This window comes from Dermacentor andersoni, chromosome 2, assembly GCF_023375885.2.
Source record: "Dermacentor andersoni chromosome 2, qqDerAnde1_hic_scaffold, whole genome shotgun sequence".
In the NCBI taxonomy this organism is placed as follows: domain Eukaryota; kingdom Metazoa; phylum Arthropoda; class Arachnida; order Ixodida; family Ixodidae; genus Dermacentor; species Dermacentor andersoni.
This window is the reverse complement of record NC_092815.1, coordinates 73,745,872-73,761,355: the sequence shown is the minus strand read 5'-3', so window position 1 is coordinate 73,761,355 and position 15,484 is coordinate 73,745,872. Positions and strand designations below refer to the sequence as shown.

The window sequence follows — 15,484 nt, the reverse complement described above, 5'->3', positions numbered from 1 at the left end:
AACTATCCCAAGCTATGACATCGACAATATTTGCAGAGTTCACAAAGTGGCGGAGAGAGCGCAAGGAGCCAGTAAACTCGTCATATTGAGCACTACATTGTCAGGTGCTATCGTTTGAGGTCAGTCGCTTGTGCTGACTTTAAAACCATTTTGAAATATGTTCCATGTAACATTCACATTAACATTTGGTTATAGGTACATATATGTATGCCGGGGAATCGAACAAACCAAACATCTCGAGCTTGAAATTCGCTGTCAGTGGTCTTTTAAATTATGATTTGTCCAAATCTCAACAATACTTTTCGATTAAATAATGTTAGTGCACTTCAAGTTGCTCATTTGATTCCTGGCTTGAACAATGGTGCAAAATTTTCTTTAATTTGCTACTTGATGATTAGTGACAATGGTGGTTACCAAGAGTGTAAGATCACCAAGACCAGCAGGCCTGTTGAGGTCCATTAGAAGTCTCTACAATAATACGAGCTTTAGTGTGACTCTATAAGAGTGCCTAAAGCCGGATAAACACTGCCTTAAAGCATTTTGTGCCTATAGCTCATGCTCTTTACACAGAAAAACATTATTTCAATGACTATAAGCAATGATTTCAACAGCAAGCAATACATTTCTTAGGAGGAAGAGCCTTGACAATTTTTTCACTAAATGTCTCGTGTTAGTTCATTTGAATGAAGCATCATTGGTAGAAACTGGCATATCAATGCACAAGTGTGCAAGAAATGCTTTTAAAACCTGTAGCACAAGGGGAGGAGCAATGCAGTAGCAGTGCATGGTTTGTTTTAATGCTGCACACGGTACCAAAAGTGTCCAACCATGTCCTGCCAGCAACCTGCTATGACCATTGCAGTAACCCATTCTGTCATCACAATGACAAAAAAAATGAAAGTACAAATAAAAGGAGGTGCCATAACCGCTATTGAATGTAGTAACTTTCCATCTGAAAACTGAAGCTCTGGTCAACTGTACTACAAGAACATTTACAAACTGAGTGGTTAAATGCAGCCATGACTCGCCAGTCATTGCTCACGAGTTGGCATCTCAATGCAAGGACAGTCTCATACCAGTAAAAAGGTTATAGAAGGGAAAGTATGTATTCGCATTGAACCAGTATACTGAGGAGCCCCCATGCAGCATCTCATGATTATAGTCACTAGAGTCTGATTTTTTTTTTCTTTCTTCTGTGAAAGTTGAAATTGAGGATGCGGGTTACACACCAGTGTGCTTATACCGTATTTACTCGTATAATGAACACACTTCTTTTCCATAAAAATATGTGCAACGTTGGGGGATGTGTTCATTATGCAAGGTAAAATTTCGAGCGTTTTTCCGTGGCCACCTCTAAAGAAGCTAGTTTTACCCAAAGTGCGAACCATCGATTGCGATAGCATATGTGTAGACAGCTACATAAAGGATAGTCGTTTTATTGGCCATCATCATTGCCGCCGTCATCACCAGTCTGGCTAAGCCCACCGCAGGGCAAAGGCCTCTCCCATACTTCTCCAACTACCCCGGTCATGTGCTAATTGTGGCCATGTTGTCCCTGCAAACTTAATCTCATCCACCCACCTGACTTTCTGCCGCCCCTACTATGCTTCCCCTCTCTCGGATCATATAAACTTGCAAACATTCGCTTCAACCCAAACTGAGCGGCGGGAACGCAGAACGAACAAAAGTATGAGCCGCCATCGACTCAGCCCTGACGCAGATGACTTTGAAGATAGGGTGCGCCGCGGCTGCGTAATGCGCAGTTGCTGCTGGAGTAAAACGCCCCGCCGCCCCTCTCTACCCTCCCCCGGCGTCATGCGTGCGACGGAAGACGGCTTGTTTCGTTGCCGCTTTCCTCCCTTGTATGTGGGAGATAGAGCCCCGATCATCGGCACCCCTCGGTCGCGATTGTGCAATACGCAGTTGCCAGAGTACAACCACCCCTCCTCCCGGTGTCTTTTGCGCGACAAAAGACGGCACGCGAAATTGAGCCACGATCGTTGGCCTTCCTCGCACGCTTTCACTAACATCTACATCGCGCGGCAATGATGACGACAGCAAAAATGCGCCTGGAGCGTCCATATAATTGCTATCACAATAAAAGTAGGATACACGGTACCATTGATTCGGCGTCTGACATAGCGTCGGACTTGAACCCGCAAGGTGCCATATCAGACGCCGAATAGTACCGTATGTCTCCTACTTCACTGCAGCAAATTCAGGGTGCGGTCATCATGCGAGAAAAAGAAAAAAAAAAACACACTTCTTGATTGGAAAAGTGGGGGCTGCATTCATTACGTGAGTGGGTTCATTATGTAAGTAAATACGGTATCATAATACAGTAACATCATATCATCAGCCTGTCATTATCCATCTTTTTTGATAATGTGAGATAACTTTTGCCTCTTGAATAATATCTTCCCATGTGCGACACCAAGAAAGGGAAAAGACTCAGATTCCTTGTAGAGAAGCTATAACAATATACTGTATGAGCTCTAGACCTGCAGCATAGTTGAAAAAGTAATTGTTCGAACCAGTTTTTTTGCAGAGTTGACCAAAAGAAGGGCACTCTGGAGAGGAGGATATCGATCACAAATGTCCTCTGAAAATAAAAGTAAAATAGGTTATCCCCGTTAAACACAATCAGAAAGTAATGGCAGAAAGCCATCTACAAACACATTTTCATACCAAATTTTCCTGGCTAAGCAAAGTTCTAAACTGTGAAGCACACATTACCACATATTTAAAGTTACTACAACAGTTAAGTGCACAAATAGTGAAGGTGGACCGCAAGTTGCATGCAGCATTGAGAAATACAAAGAGGGAAGCTGAAGCAACAACAGCAGTTGGAAGCCATGAATGAAGGTCCTGTACAAATTGACAAGTAACAATGAAGTGTATGAAAACAGCAGACAGAGATTTCAATGCTGAATTCACTCACCGAACTCAGTTCCACCCCCATGGTGGTCATCATCAATGACAATAGCCTCCCTTGACTTCAGTGTCGACTTAAGCGTTTCAGCACGCTGAAGGTATTCGCTGACCTGTGAGAAAAAATACCATTATATAAATTAAATTGATCGAATTCCGGGGTTTTACATGCCAAGAACCTCGACCTGATTATGAGGCAGGCTGTAGTGAAAGACTTCGGATTAATTTTGATCACTGAGTTTTTTAATGTGCACCTAAACCTAAGTACATGAGCATTTTAGCATTTCATCCCCATTGAAATGCAGCCGCTGCAGCCGGTATTAAACACATTACCTCGAGCTCAGCAGCGCAACACCACAGCCACTAAGCTAGCTACCATGGCAGGTGAAACAAATACCATAAGTGGCACGAGATTTGCAAGCATGCTTTCATTACATAAATCGCACTGTAACCAGTCCGTTGTGTCATTTCAGTGCTTTTCTAAAAGTGCAGGTGCTACTGAGAATAGAAAAATTTTTTCCACCTGACTGTAGCATGAAGCTATAAAGGAAACCCATATAGGTTTCTCAGGAAGAAAGCTTCGCAATTGAAAAAAAAAGTTTGTTCTAGTTCGGGACACTGCATTGCATTTCCTTTTGAGCCATGTCACTCTCAACCAGCAACAATGCAAGAGCTTTCTACTCACTCCTCACTTTCAAACGGTGCTGATCAGTCAAGCACATTTGCTCAGCTTCTCAAAAAAGAAAGACGTCAGTACAAGAAAGCTTACCACCCACATGAAGTAGCACAATAAAATAATTACTGACACATGAGCCATGTCAGTTATCTAAACATCGCATGATGAATTATTTCAAGTTTTTTGGTGCTTTGGGATTTTAAATTTTGTCAATGAGAATGGTTCGCAGCAAATGTGGCTGGTATAAGATTGGAAGATAAAGCTAACACTCTTAGAATCAAAGCTCAACTCAAAACATTTCATCCGAGACAAGGAAGTGGTGACACCATACTTGAAAAACTAAGCAGCGTAACTGTGCTACACTGCTACAGAAAAGTGAAGAGCAGAATAACTAATGACAGGGATCATCATTGGCGATCATAGGGTCCAGCAAAGCAGCACCTAACACTAGAAAAAATATGTGCAGTGACTTCTTCCAGGGCTCTAATCTTTAGACGTTACTCCACTCAAAGTTGCATGGCCCATAAAAATGATGGGGCAAAACAAACATAATTTGGAAGGAACCTGAGAAATGACAAAATCTGTATAATTTACTTTGCTTACTGCCTAGTGCTCATTTAAATATTTTTTCCCCGTGCTGCATACACAAATGCGAACAAGCAGTCTGTCTTGTGTTATGCATTTCATAAGCATGGAGTTGAGAACAGCACAACTGGCTAAACAGGTTAAACTGTTAAACTGGCAACAGGTTAAAGAGTGAAAGAAATGCATGAACCAAAGTGAGTTCAAATGACATAAACCTTCACAAAAGTCTATTTGCACAATTAAAAAATAAAGCTACAGAGAACAGTAGTGCTGCAGTCTTTTTAGGCAACTGAATCTTGTAAGGTATAGCATCACAATTTGCTAATTTACAAAATAAATTCAATATTCGTGCCTGAAATATAAATTATCTTGCTATTGTTTCAGAAAACCAAATACTGAAAGACAGTTACACTTTATAGCAGGCTATTCGCTTATGAATATTATGATGAGGTTCTCATGTATCCACAGCATAAGAGCAAGCTAGCTTTCTCAGTGTTTTCTCGCTTTCCTTTCCTTCCTTTTTTTATTTCTTTCCAACCTCCAACTACCTTTCCCCTGAGTAGGGTAGCAAAACAGACATGCATCTGGCTGACCTCCATGCCTTTTCTTCCCTTTATTCCCTATCTAGCCTTCTAGACAGCTTAATATAAATAAAGACGTGCACCTTTGCTTGTAACGATTTCCACTTTTCCAAGTCAGTCTCATCTGAAATAGACAAAACAAAACAGTAACGGAGAAACAAATTATCTAAGCAAAGTTATAAACATGCTGTGGAACAACAGCAATATGCTAAAGACATTTAAGATTTACAAGGCGCAACAACCACAACAACAACAGAAGAAAAGAAATATGTGCAGGAGAGACCTTGCTGGTAAAATGCTGGTTTACCAAAGCATATGTTTTCTCCTACATGGTACTCTGCAAACAAGTTGGACAAAAACGTGCCAGAAGAAGGAAGACAAAAGAAACATGAAGTGTTATTAAAGAAAATGTTTTTCATTTTCATTTCACAGTCAAGTTTTTAAACAATGCACAAGTTTAGTCGGAATTAGAGTTCTGAAAGGCTGCCAAGTAAATCAAGGTAGGCAACCAAGAAGTCAAGATACTGACGCTACTTTCATAGGCAATTCTATGCATGTAATATGCACTTGAAATAATGGAAATACTAGATCTGCAACCTAGTACAATGCGTTCAACTAATTCCACTTAGCAGCAAGTTTCTCAATACAATGTGCCACCATTTTACAAAACAGGTCCAGTTATGTCATTCATATATGAAGCTTTTAGTAATGAAACCCTTTTGGTTATACAGTAGTTGTATACAGTCAAACTTACTTATAACGATACCGATTTTGACAATATATCGGTTATAACAATGAGAAGCCGCTGCACCATCAACTTTTGTATGTTTTTCATGGTGAAATAACCCGCTTACTACAATACCCCAATGCCGCATTATCGGTTATAACGATGAAGTTTGGCTGCTGAGTGTCTGAGCCGAACTGTAGTGAAATGCGAAATTTTTGAAAAGAAAAAAGAAAATGAGAAATTCGAGCCGCTGCAGGACGGGCCGCTGCTCCAATAGCCACCACGCACTCATTTTCTGGCCATCTCTACGCGCCTCTCTCCCGTCGCCCTTCCCCCCCTCCGAACACGAATGGGCTGTGCGCACATCTCGGCTGTGCCCACAGCTCTACGCCGCCCCACCCTCCGAAACACGAATGGACCGCGCCAACTGCGCTGCTCACAGGTTGCTTGCTGGCTCCTCATTCAGCGCAGTTCTGCGAACAGCTTAATCGCACTCATTGGTCTTCGTTGCTTGCGTCGATGTCGTTCCTGGCCACGTGGTTTCTCGCCGCCGAAACGGAAGATGGCTGATCCGCCCGCTGATCATCAGCAATGCACGACGTTGCCGGTGAAAAGAAAGCGCATGTGCTGTAGCTTTGGAAACTGAGTGCTCCTAACCGATGAAGCGATCGTCACGACTGCTTGCATGAGAAAGTGATGGCAGCAATTACGAGGTAGGGCAGGCTGCCCGATGAGGCGATCGTCGCGAACGTGCTTGCATCAGATAGCGACGGCGACGGTGGCAGCGATGATGCGGTAGGGCAGGCTGCCTCAACGTTGTTCTCACAGGACACCCGGTAGATGATTCAGTCGCTCCGGGGCTTCGTTTTTATGAGGAAGCTTCCGCTGCACTATGTGGAGCACCTGGATGCCTTGGAGAGGGATGTCTGCAATCTTTGCGTAAAGCATGCAAGGCTGAGGGATGTAGGGTTTTCTCATGCAAGCCAGTGAGAAGTACGTGTCGACATGCTCGTAGCAATCCCACCTCAGCATTTCTTCTGGATTTCTCAAGCTGACAAGCTGCCATGGCAGCGTTCTCAGAATTTTTAAAAGGCCCCTTGTGGGGCCACCACAGCGATGCTTCAGTGGTACTCGCATATCACTTGACACCCGTGACAGTTCTTTGCAGTTGTTATAGCAGTGCCATTCTTTAACGCCGAGAGCCGCGGCTTGTTACACGCGATCAGAGCACCCAGGAAGCAGTTAAACGAGTGAACACAATCAGCAGCCGGATGGAGGAAGGTGGTGGGGAGGGGCACTGGCCTCCCTGCCATTATAGTTTTCTCACAACAGCTCTGCCATCCTGCTATTTTGATTTTTTCATACAACCCGGTTATAACAATGGAATTTTCGTGGCACCTGAATATTGTCATAAGTGGGTTCGACTGTATATAAAAAACTGGGTTGAATTGCTTACAGAACTGAGACATCACAAGTTCAGACTACGTCAACCTTTTCCTAGAGCATCAGGAGCTCTGAACAACCTTCAACCTCTACAACTTTTGGATGTTAATAAGTGTTAAACCAGCATATGCATTACTTCTAAGCAGTGAAGCTGCAACAGGAAGTAACCCACCTCATACCAGAACGTTCTGATTGCAACATCAATCACAATATGAAGAATCAAGAATGTTCAGCACAAAGTAATTTACTTTGTAAAACAGGCAGCAGATACTGCAGGCCCTGGCAGTAGAGATGTAGTGCTTCTCGCTGGCAACCCTGGCTGTCCTTGGCCACTGCTTGCTGAATCAGAGAGGCCTGCAAGGAAGCAGCCAGAAATTCACAGGAAGCTTTACCTCAGGAGCTCTTACCTAAACACATGGGAGCAAAGAAATCATTTTGCTCGGCATTCACTGCACCCCATTTGATGAGGTTTGTCGCATTTAAAAGAAAAGGTTAATATTTATTGTTGTCAGAAGCAGATTTCTAAAGTGAAGCTTCCCTTGTCTCTTCCTCGAGATTTGGCATTCATTGTTTTTTCACCAGATACGTTTATGGATATAGTTAAATCTTGATATAATGATGCCAGCAAAATCGGCACTTTACTTCACTATATTGAAATCTTGTTATATTGAAATCTGCCCTTTTAAGCAAATAAGTAGAGTCATTGACAGATTTTCCATTCACAGAAGGGGGCCACAAAGCCTTCCTGATTATTGGGCAAAAAAATTAAAAAAACTAATTTCAAAGAGAAAAAAAAATCATTTTGTTTAATTTAGGAGTCAGCAACCAAAGATACGGTTTCATGTCATGGCGACAATGTTGTCACATCGTAGTGACAGTCAAGAACATATAAAAGCAAGCGACATTCAAAACACAACAATAGCGGCAAACACAGTTGGCGATTCGCGAAAATCTAATCTGTGGGTCAAGTGCGCCGGTCTTTTTCATGACTCAACAAAGGCTCCAACGTAATCGCTCGTGCCCGCGTGCCTTCCAGAAAGCACTGCACAATTCGCGTCACGCATGCAGTCAGATTGCACAGGGTTTGGTGACAACAGACAATGAATAGAACCATCGATAACATTCGAGAAACTTTTGATACATGCAGGTGCATCCTGTGCCGAGCGATAATGTTTAACATTTGTTAGCTGGTGAAAAGCGGTCACCAGAGAAAGATAAACAAGTACACGTGTCAATATCTTGACATCAGCAGTATGAAACAAAGCCTGCAACGCTTTTACATCTACTCCACCCCTGTGACAGATAGGGCTGCCCGCAGTGGGATGACACTATCATGAGGAGTACAGGCAGAGGGAAGCGAACACTTCGGGTAAGTGCCCGAACAGACACCCTCGGCACTGGTTATTTACAACTGGGCATGTGCCTATTCTCGGCCAAAGGGGTATGAAGCCTTATGTGTTTAGATATGTGTCATACATCTATGTGCATACACCTCTCATCAACATTCCTCCCTTGACAAGCATCATACATCGCTTTTGTCTGAGTCGCACCACTGCATTGACCTTTCACATTGTGCATTCAACTGATTCAATGTTTACAATTTTCCTTAGCTTGCGAATAGCGTAGTGCATAAACATAAATATTACGTGGGATTACTTGTTGCATAGGATGAATATAAACAATTGTAGGCAATATGTTTAGTTTTACACCATTTAATTAAGTTCTTCGCTAAAGCTTTGCTAGCATGTCACATTTATTACACCCGCTACCTCATTAACTAAAACAAGCTTCGCGTCATTTAGGTTCCAGCCCTGTGTTAGATCTGCATGTTCTTTCTTTATGCCATCAATCTTCTAATAAAATATATTTGAAGACTGCAAAATTAAAAAAAACCCAAGTATCAAGTTTACAACTCTAACTCAACAGTAAAGAAACAGTCTCACAAATCTGTAAATGGTACCTATTGAGACTTCTAAAGCACACAAAAGTAACATATTATACAATGGTCTCAAATATACCACTAATTTGTAAGAATTTTGAAAAACCCTCGTAAGCCCTGTAACACTTTTGTGTAAGCTGAAAACTAGTACATCAAATTTATCTGCTTTAGATGCTCAAACAGATGCAGTTTACGGAACTGCAGTAGTGTTTTTGGTACAGAGCTATGGATTTGTGAACTTCATGCTTCTAATATTTTTAATCTTATCAATGTTTTGCAATTTCTTAAACATGTATGAGGTTCTGAATTGAAATTCTGCTTCCTACAAATGCAACAATCTTTGCTGAAATTTTTCCAGCAGAGTATTTCGAGAGTATCACGAGAGTATTTACACACGTTACATGTATTTGAACAGGGAAATCAGAGTTAGCCCCATGCTAAAGCTTCCTCTTAAAGGGCCCCTCACCAGGTCTGGCCATTCTCAATTAACAACTGCATTGCATACAATGCACGCTAATGATCGTGCCTGCTAAGTATTACATCCCTGGTGCACCGCGGAAAGATCTTAAATTCCAAACCAAACCCATTTGCCCTCCTAATCGCAGGCACTGCGCTCCCAGTTGGAGAGCCGACGTATATCGCACAAGTGCGCCTACGTACATGGCAGTGCTGTGACGTTGCTCATAGTCGCATGTGACTTTGAGAATTATTCAAGGCAACAGCAGTTACTATTTGTTTGATCTTTTGATTCAACAGACAAATTAAAGTTTAGAGCAATAATAAAACCTACAAACAGACTGTTAGCATGTCTTTGTTTAGCTTCGTACTGTAGCAAGAGAGAAGTACTTCCATTTTGTCTGCTTGTTCCCATGTCGTGCAGCCGCGCGAGCAGAAAGCCAAACTACATCATATTCTACCATATTGCAGTGCGCAATCATGCTCTGAGATCCGCTTGCATCTGTGGCAATGTTCATATAGCACTGACTTATACCACCAGTCGGGTGTTCTCGTGCACGATGGACAAAACCGTGCGCTGCACGAAAGGACACAAACGCAACAGCTCGTGCAAGAGACTATCAGTGGAACTGCGCAGGGCAGCAAGAAAGCGAGAGAAAAAAGAAAACTGAAAAAAGAAGAAAGAAAAAAGGCGGGGCCCATGACGAATGCATCACGTGATCCTCGGGCTCCGGTATGGGAGAACATAGGGTTTCACTTGCGGAAGCTAGATGGGAGCAAATGGAGAGAATGTTATGCTGGTGGTGACGCTTGCCTCCTGAAATAATGGGTTCGCAGCAATTCAATATTTCTATCTCGGCTATTAATGAACCAATCTGAAAATTCTTGTGGCAGAACACCCCCTAGAGGGCACGTAACAACTTCCAGCCTATAACCAAAATTTCCTATGTGGCCTGCTGAGGGGTCCTTTAATCCTTTCACTGTCGGACATTTCTGGCCGTGATGCACCCTCAGTGTTGGCTTGGTTTCGGGAATATCGGGGAACGAGCATAGCGATTTATTTGATCATGATCGTGATACAAATAACATAGTCAATGGAATATACACATTTTAGTGTTCTGCAGGTGTTCCTAATAAACAAAATGAAGATAAATGAGGAACATACGAAAAAAAGAGACCACTGCTCTCAGTACTTCTTCAGAATGTGGTAGATCCTGAAGCATGGGTCCAGGCAGAAGCCTTAGTTTCACTGAGTGCAAATAACACGGGTGTCTTTCCTTTTCTTTTCCCCTTGAACAGTATTCGCACACACGTGACACCTCCATTGGGTCAAGCTCCCTTTGGTTTCGCTTTGAGGAATCATATGGGGGAAGCGTAGTACTGTGAGCCTCGTCGGGTCGTCACCGCTCCATTTTCCACCTCTACTCCTAGCAGAATGATACTCTAGTATCAGTTGATACACGAGATTCAAGCGGAATTCACCAAATGTCTTGTGTCCACCATTTTCACAACACACGATGAAGGCATTTAGGGGGCACATCTCCATCATATGAAAAAAAAAAAAAAGCTTTTTGTTCCCCTTGAGGCTCTTCCTAATGCTTTCAGCAAAACTCACCATGACCATCTTGTCAACTAATCCCATCTTCATATTGTATTCGAGTACACAAGCGGGCTTTCTCTTGTTCTTGCCTGCGAACCTATCCACCTTGCCTGTGTTTTCTAGATGTGCATCATGCATAAACGTTAGGACATGCACAGCCCTCTTGTCAGGCCATTTGAGCGCAAGAAGCGTCTTGGTATGAAATGAGTCCACTTCCCCTTTTTTCATCTTTTTTGAGAAATTTTGAAACCCCTTCCTGTCATTCCGGAGAGTTCCACATGCATTGTTTTTTTATCATGAAGGCAGTTGAACAACGCTAGACTACTGTGCCAATTATCTACGAATAGTGAATGTCCTTTTCCGAGGTAGCCTTCAAGCAGTTCTAGAACGAGAGAGCCGGCTCGGCCCGTATTCAGAATTGGAAGAGCCATCGCTCCAGTTTGCAGTCGAAGGCCCCGCGCAGTCAGCCATTCAAAAGTAACAGCTCGCATGGAGGGAGCACTTTCAGCAGCCTACACAATGCAGAGAAATGGCACATTGTGAAATCAAGATGACAGTGGAAAGGGGATACAACAACCTTGTTTGCTGCTGACAGCGACAAGTGAGGCCATGGTGAGCGAGCGAAAGCAGCGATCAAGTCATGTTTCGGTCTATTGGAGAGGCAACGGTGCACGCCCCTGCACTTGACGCACCGTAGCAGACACGCCAACAGAATAATAATAAAAAAAGTGCAAACCTGCGGCAGATGGCAGAACAACCCTTGTACCCATAATCGCATGCGTGCTGCATGGTCGCTCAGCCCGAGAGAGTAGCCCACTCCAGCAAAGAATGGTGGGCGCGTTCGCTTTGTACTCTTCAATATAGGTATCAACACAACACGGGGTGAAAATACAAGCTTCTCAACAGATTTGACAGATGGCGCGACCAGCCCAAGCACGCCAGCTTTCAGTTCGGTGCTAATTTTTTTACGCACATACCGGTACTCAGTGACACTGCAGGTGGGGGGCAGGAAATGCAAAAACATACGGTGACGGCGAAAGGGTTAAGCCAATGTGTCAAATGAAATTGTACATGCTGTTACAGTTCACATTGTACAGCATTGAATGAAACAGATGACAGATGCCTGGGACAGGGCGTGCCTGATCGTCACACTCATCAACATGAAAAAGACTTGTCCGTCGGGCGTGTGCGATAGGATTATGCGCAGAATGTGCACATTTTACTTTCCTATGTCTCTACATTCACACCCTCTACGCCAACAAGTGGCTTCCCTCCCATGACCCTCTCTATGGATTGACCCAATGTGGCCTATGTTCGCCCCCTCTCATCAAGGAGTGGCTTCCCTCCCATGACTCTCTGTGAAGGTTGACCCATCGTGGCCTATATTCAACCTCTCTGCACCAAGGAATCGTTTCCCTCCCGTATCCTTTTGTGCAGGTTGACCCGACGTGTCCTGACAAGACCCTCTACCACGGTGCAGCAGAGAATGAGGCTGCCTGGACGGTGGAGTGATCACATCTTGTCGGCCCTTGCGTGCAAGCGCATGCATGTTGAACGTTTCTGCATTTTTTATCTTGGAGCGCGCCACTCACCCATAATGATTCAACTTCTGTTATTTGTTTTTACATCACTTCGTCGTCCCTGCCGAACCCTCTCTGATGGTCAACCTGGTTCGAGCTCCAAGATTCTGTTGAAGGTCACAAAACCCGTCCCCATAACAACCCATAATAACAATAAGTGCACTTTATTAACACAGCTATGTCTCTCACATGAAATTGATTCTTCACACCTGCTGCACTATTTGCTGTGACAACAAAACTGGAAACAAAAAGAACGAATATAAAGATATAGACACACTGCATTAAAATGCAGTACCTGTTTTATGTCTGTATAACAGTGCTGCATGGGGCTCATTTATAGGCATATGCCTGATCAGGGCCTCAGTTCTTAATATTTACGGCGCCGTCTGTGCATTTATAATCCGCGCCAATTTCCTAACTTTTTCTTTTCTATCATGTGCTGCCACTATGTGGGAATACAGGGAATTTTCTTCGCGAGCCTCCCTCTCTTGGTTTTCATTGCATGGTTTGTTTTAGAGCTAGTTTGCTCCAGCGCGTCTATATACTACCGCTGGCGCATTGGCACGCGCACGGGTGGGCGGCAGTGTGGGTTTTGTTTTGCAGGCGGTTTTGGCTTCTTGCGCTTGAAAAACTGATGGCAATCTCGTTACTAATCACTCAAAGGGCGAACGCCCCTTTCTCGCTCGTTTAGTGCCCACAGGGGTGCGCATACGAAGGATGCCGCCGTGCATGCGTTTCTGTTGCTTTGGTTTTTTTTTTTTTGACACTCGCGAAAACTAATTGCCTCTGGTTGGCGATAAGATGAAGATTAGGGGAGGTTTGTCACATATTGTGCTTTTTTGACGGGCAGAGAACACAGTTTTTTTGAGTGCGCGCACCTACGCAGTTTGATTACTCTATGGATGTACATATTAGTGTAAGAGCATTAACATTTGAGTCTTGCAAAATATTCTTGTGTGCGTATTTTCAAGGCCTTGAACTATGTGTATAAAAATGCATCAAATTTTTAGTTCTTATAAGTTTATTTCCTTTTTTATTGTTGTTATTCATGAATGAAGAGTACATATATACAGGGTGTCTACCAAGTTGACATTTCCAAATTCACTGAGTGATGCGGAACTATGTTTTATATCAAGACGAGCAGAAACCATATCGCCTGATGCTGTCACTCTTTAGTAAGCATATTAAAAAAAATTTAAAACGACTTAATGCAATTTGAATACTAAGGAGTTGTGTTCATGTTATTCAAAAAGGGAATAGAAGGTAGGGGTTAGTAAAATGCACAGCAAATGTCTTCGAAAAGAATTGCAAATCAAGTTGGACATTCTGAAATATGAATAGAAAAGTAGATGCATACAAAAGCAAATATTTTCGAATATGAGCTATTTCTATCAACTGATAGCAAGCTCACTGGTATGAGGCGTGAACTTTGTCACAATTGAGATTCGCTCTCAACAGCTTGCAATTCAACTTCAACTGTCCTGACATACTTTGAGCCCGCGCACGACACCTCAGTGTTGTGTTTCACTGCTTTAAAGAGTTTATTTTGGTTTGGATGAGGGACACTTGCATCTCAGCATCAGCCAACACTTTGTTTTTTGAGCTCAAGCTCTTTCAAAACGACGGCAGCACGCTTCCTTTCCCGTTCATTCTTCAGTGCGCAGGTCCTTTAAATTCTGTTCTTGTACTCCTTCCGATACTCGTTCGCCCCACGGACCATTTGAAGCATCTTCTTGATCAGTTGCACAGTCCGCGTCCGAGTTTTTGAACTCCTTAGGGGCCGCGAAAACGTCCGAAAAAACGGCCAGATGGAAAAAAATAAATGCATGTCATTTACTGCCCTTAAGGGCTCAGACCGCCACAGGCACATTCGAAAACGCTCTGAAGACCTGCCGGTACACGTATTAAGCATATCGGTGCTCATACTGCGACAGGAAATACCAGGTGCACGCGTGTATAATTAAGGAATACATACTGTGTCCCACGGCAATAGCCCCTTCCCGCGCATGTTATGCTTCACTGCAATACTTTTGCATATGCTTCACTAAGTAACATTTGTGTACAGAGGCGAAGCCCACTTTCGGGAACCGGCATTATGCAACGCACCGTGCTTTCCAAGCTTCTAAGCCAATCGCGAGAAGCACAAAGGCGGAGTTTGCCATTGCTGACAGCAGCGAATTCTTTCAATAAATAACACGGCACCCAACAGCAAGAAGCTTCATAGCGAACGTCGAAGCATCTAGGCCTAGCGTTGTCGCAGTAAAGGCTACGGCTGCCAGCGGATCTGCGTGCGGGAGCGCCGGTTTCAGGCGGCAAGGTAATCAAAATGGCAGCAGTGGTGGCTTTGATTAATGCCGTTTCGGACCTGCGGTCACGGCAAAACGTCCGGAAAGTCGGACGGGGAAGAGTTCTTGCATCCAAAATTTCATGCGTTCTGATACATTAACTCTATGGGGTTCAAGGCGGTGCAGCGAAACCGGAAATCCGGAAAGTCGGTCGTTGGCTGTACACTGGCAACTCCTCCAGCCAACGACAGCACGTCAAAGACGATTCATTACAATTCCTGTCTCTTACTCGAGCCAGCATTACCGCGACTTTCGACACTTTCAATAACATTGCAGCTAATTTTCCCTGATAGAGGCACGAATTCCCCTAGTTTTCCCCGAGTTTTTCCAGGCTACTCAAAATCCCTGAGAATTCCCGGTTTTCCCGGTTGGTAGACACCCTGTATAATATATCAACGCAAAATATTTTTTTCTCACTTTACGGTCACCCTAGAAAAATCGCGGTAAATATTTTTTAAATAAGTCCCTCCGATGAATTGGAATCTGCAATAAAAAAACATTGACCCTGGGCGGTCGCATATGGCGAAAAAAATCTACCCTCTAAGGGTTAAAGGGCCCATCACCAGGTCTGGCCATTTTGAGATGACAACCGCAGAGCATACGATGCGTGCTAACGATCGC

General features: G+C 43.5%; 1 protein-coding gene across 2 annotated transcripts in view; it reads right to left on the bottom strand.

Moving 5' to 3' along the window:
- LOC126541848 (serine/threonine-protein kinase ULK3-like) overlaps positions 1–15,484 on the bottom strand; it is a 49,449-nt gene that overhangs the window by 19,454 nt on the left and 14,511 nt on the right. For both annotated transcript variants that reach the window (XM_050188794.3, XM_055076972.2), the window contains exons 8-11: positions 7,192–7,297; positions 4,857–4,897; positions 2,942–3,044; positions 2,535–2,602 (exon numbers count right to left, since the gene is read on the bottom strand). In XM_050188794.3, the coding sequence (XP_050044751.1) occupies positions 2,535–2,602; positions 2,942–3,044; positions 4,857–4,897; positions 7,192–7,297 (318 nt within the window). The remainder of the gene's footprint in view (positions 1–2,534; positions 2,603–2,941; positions 3,045–4,856; positions 4,898–7,191; positions 7,298–15,484) is intronic.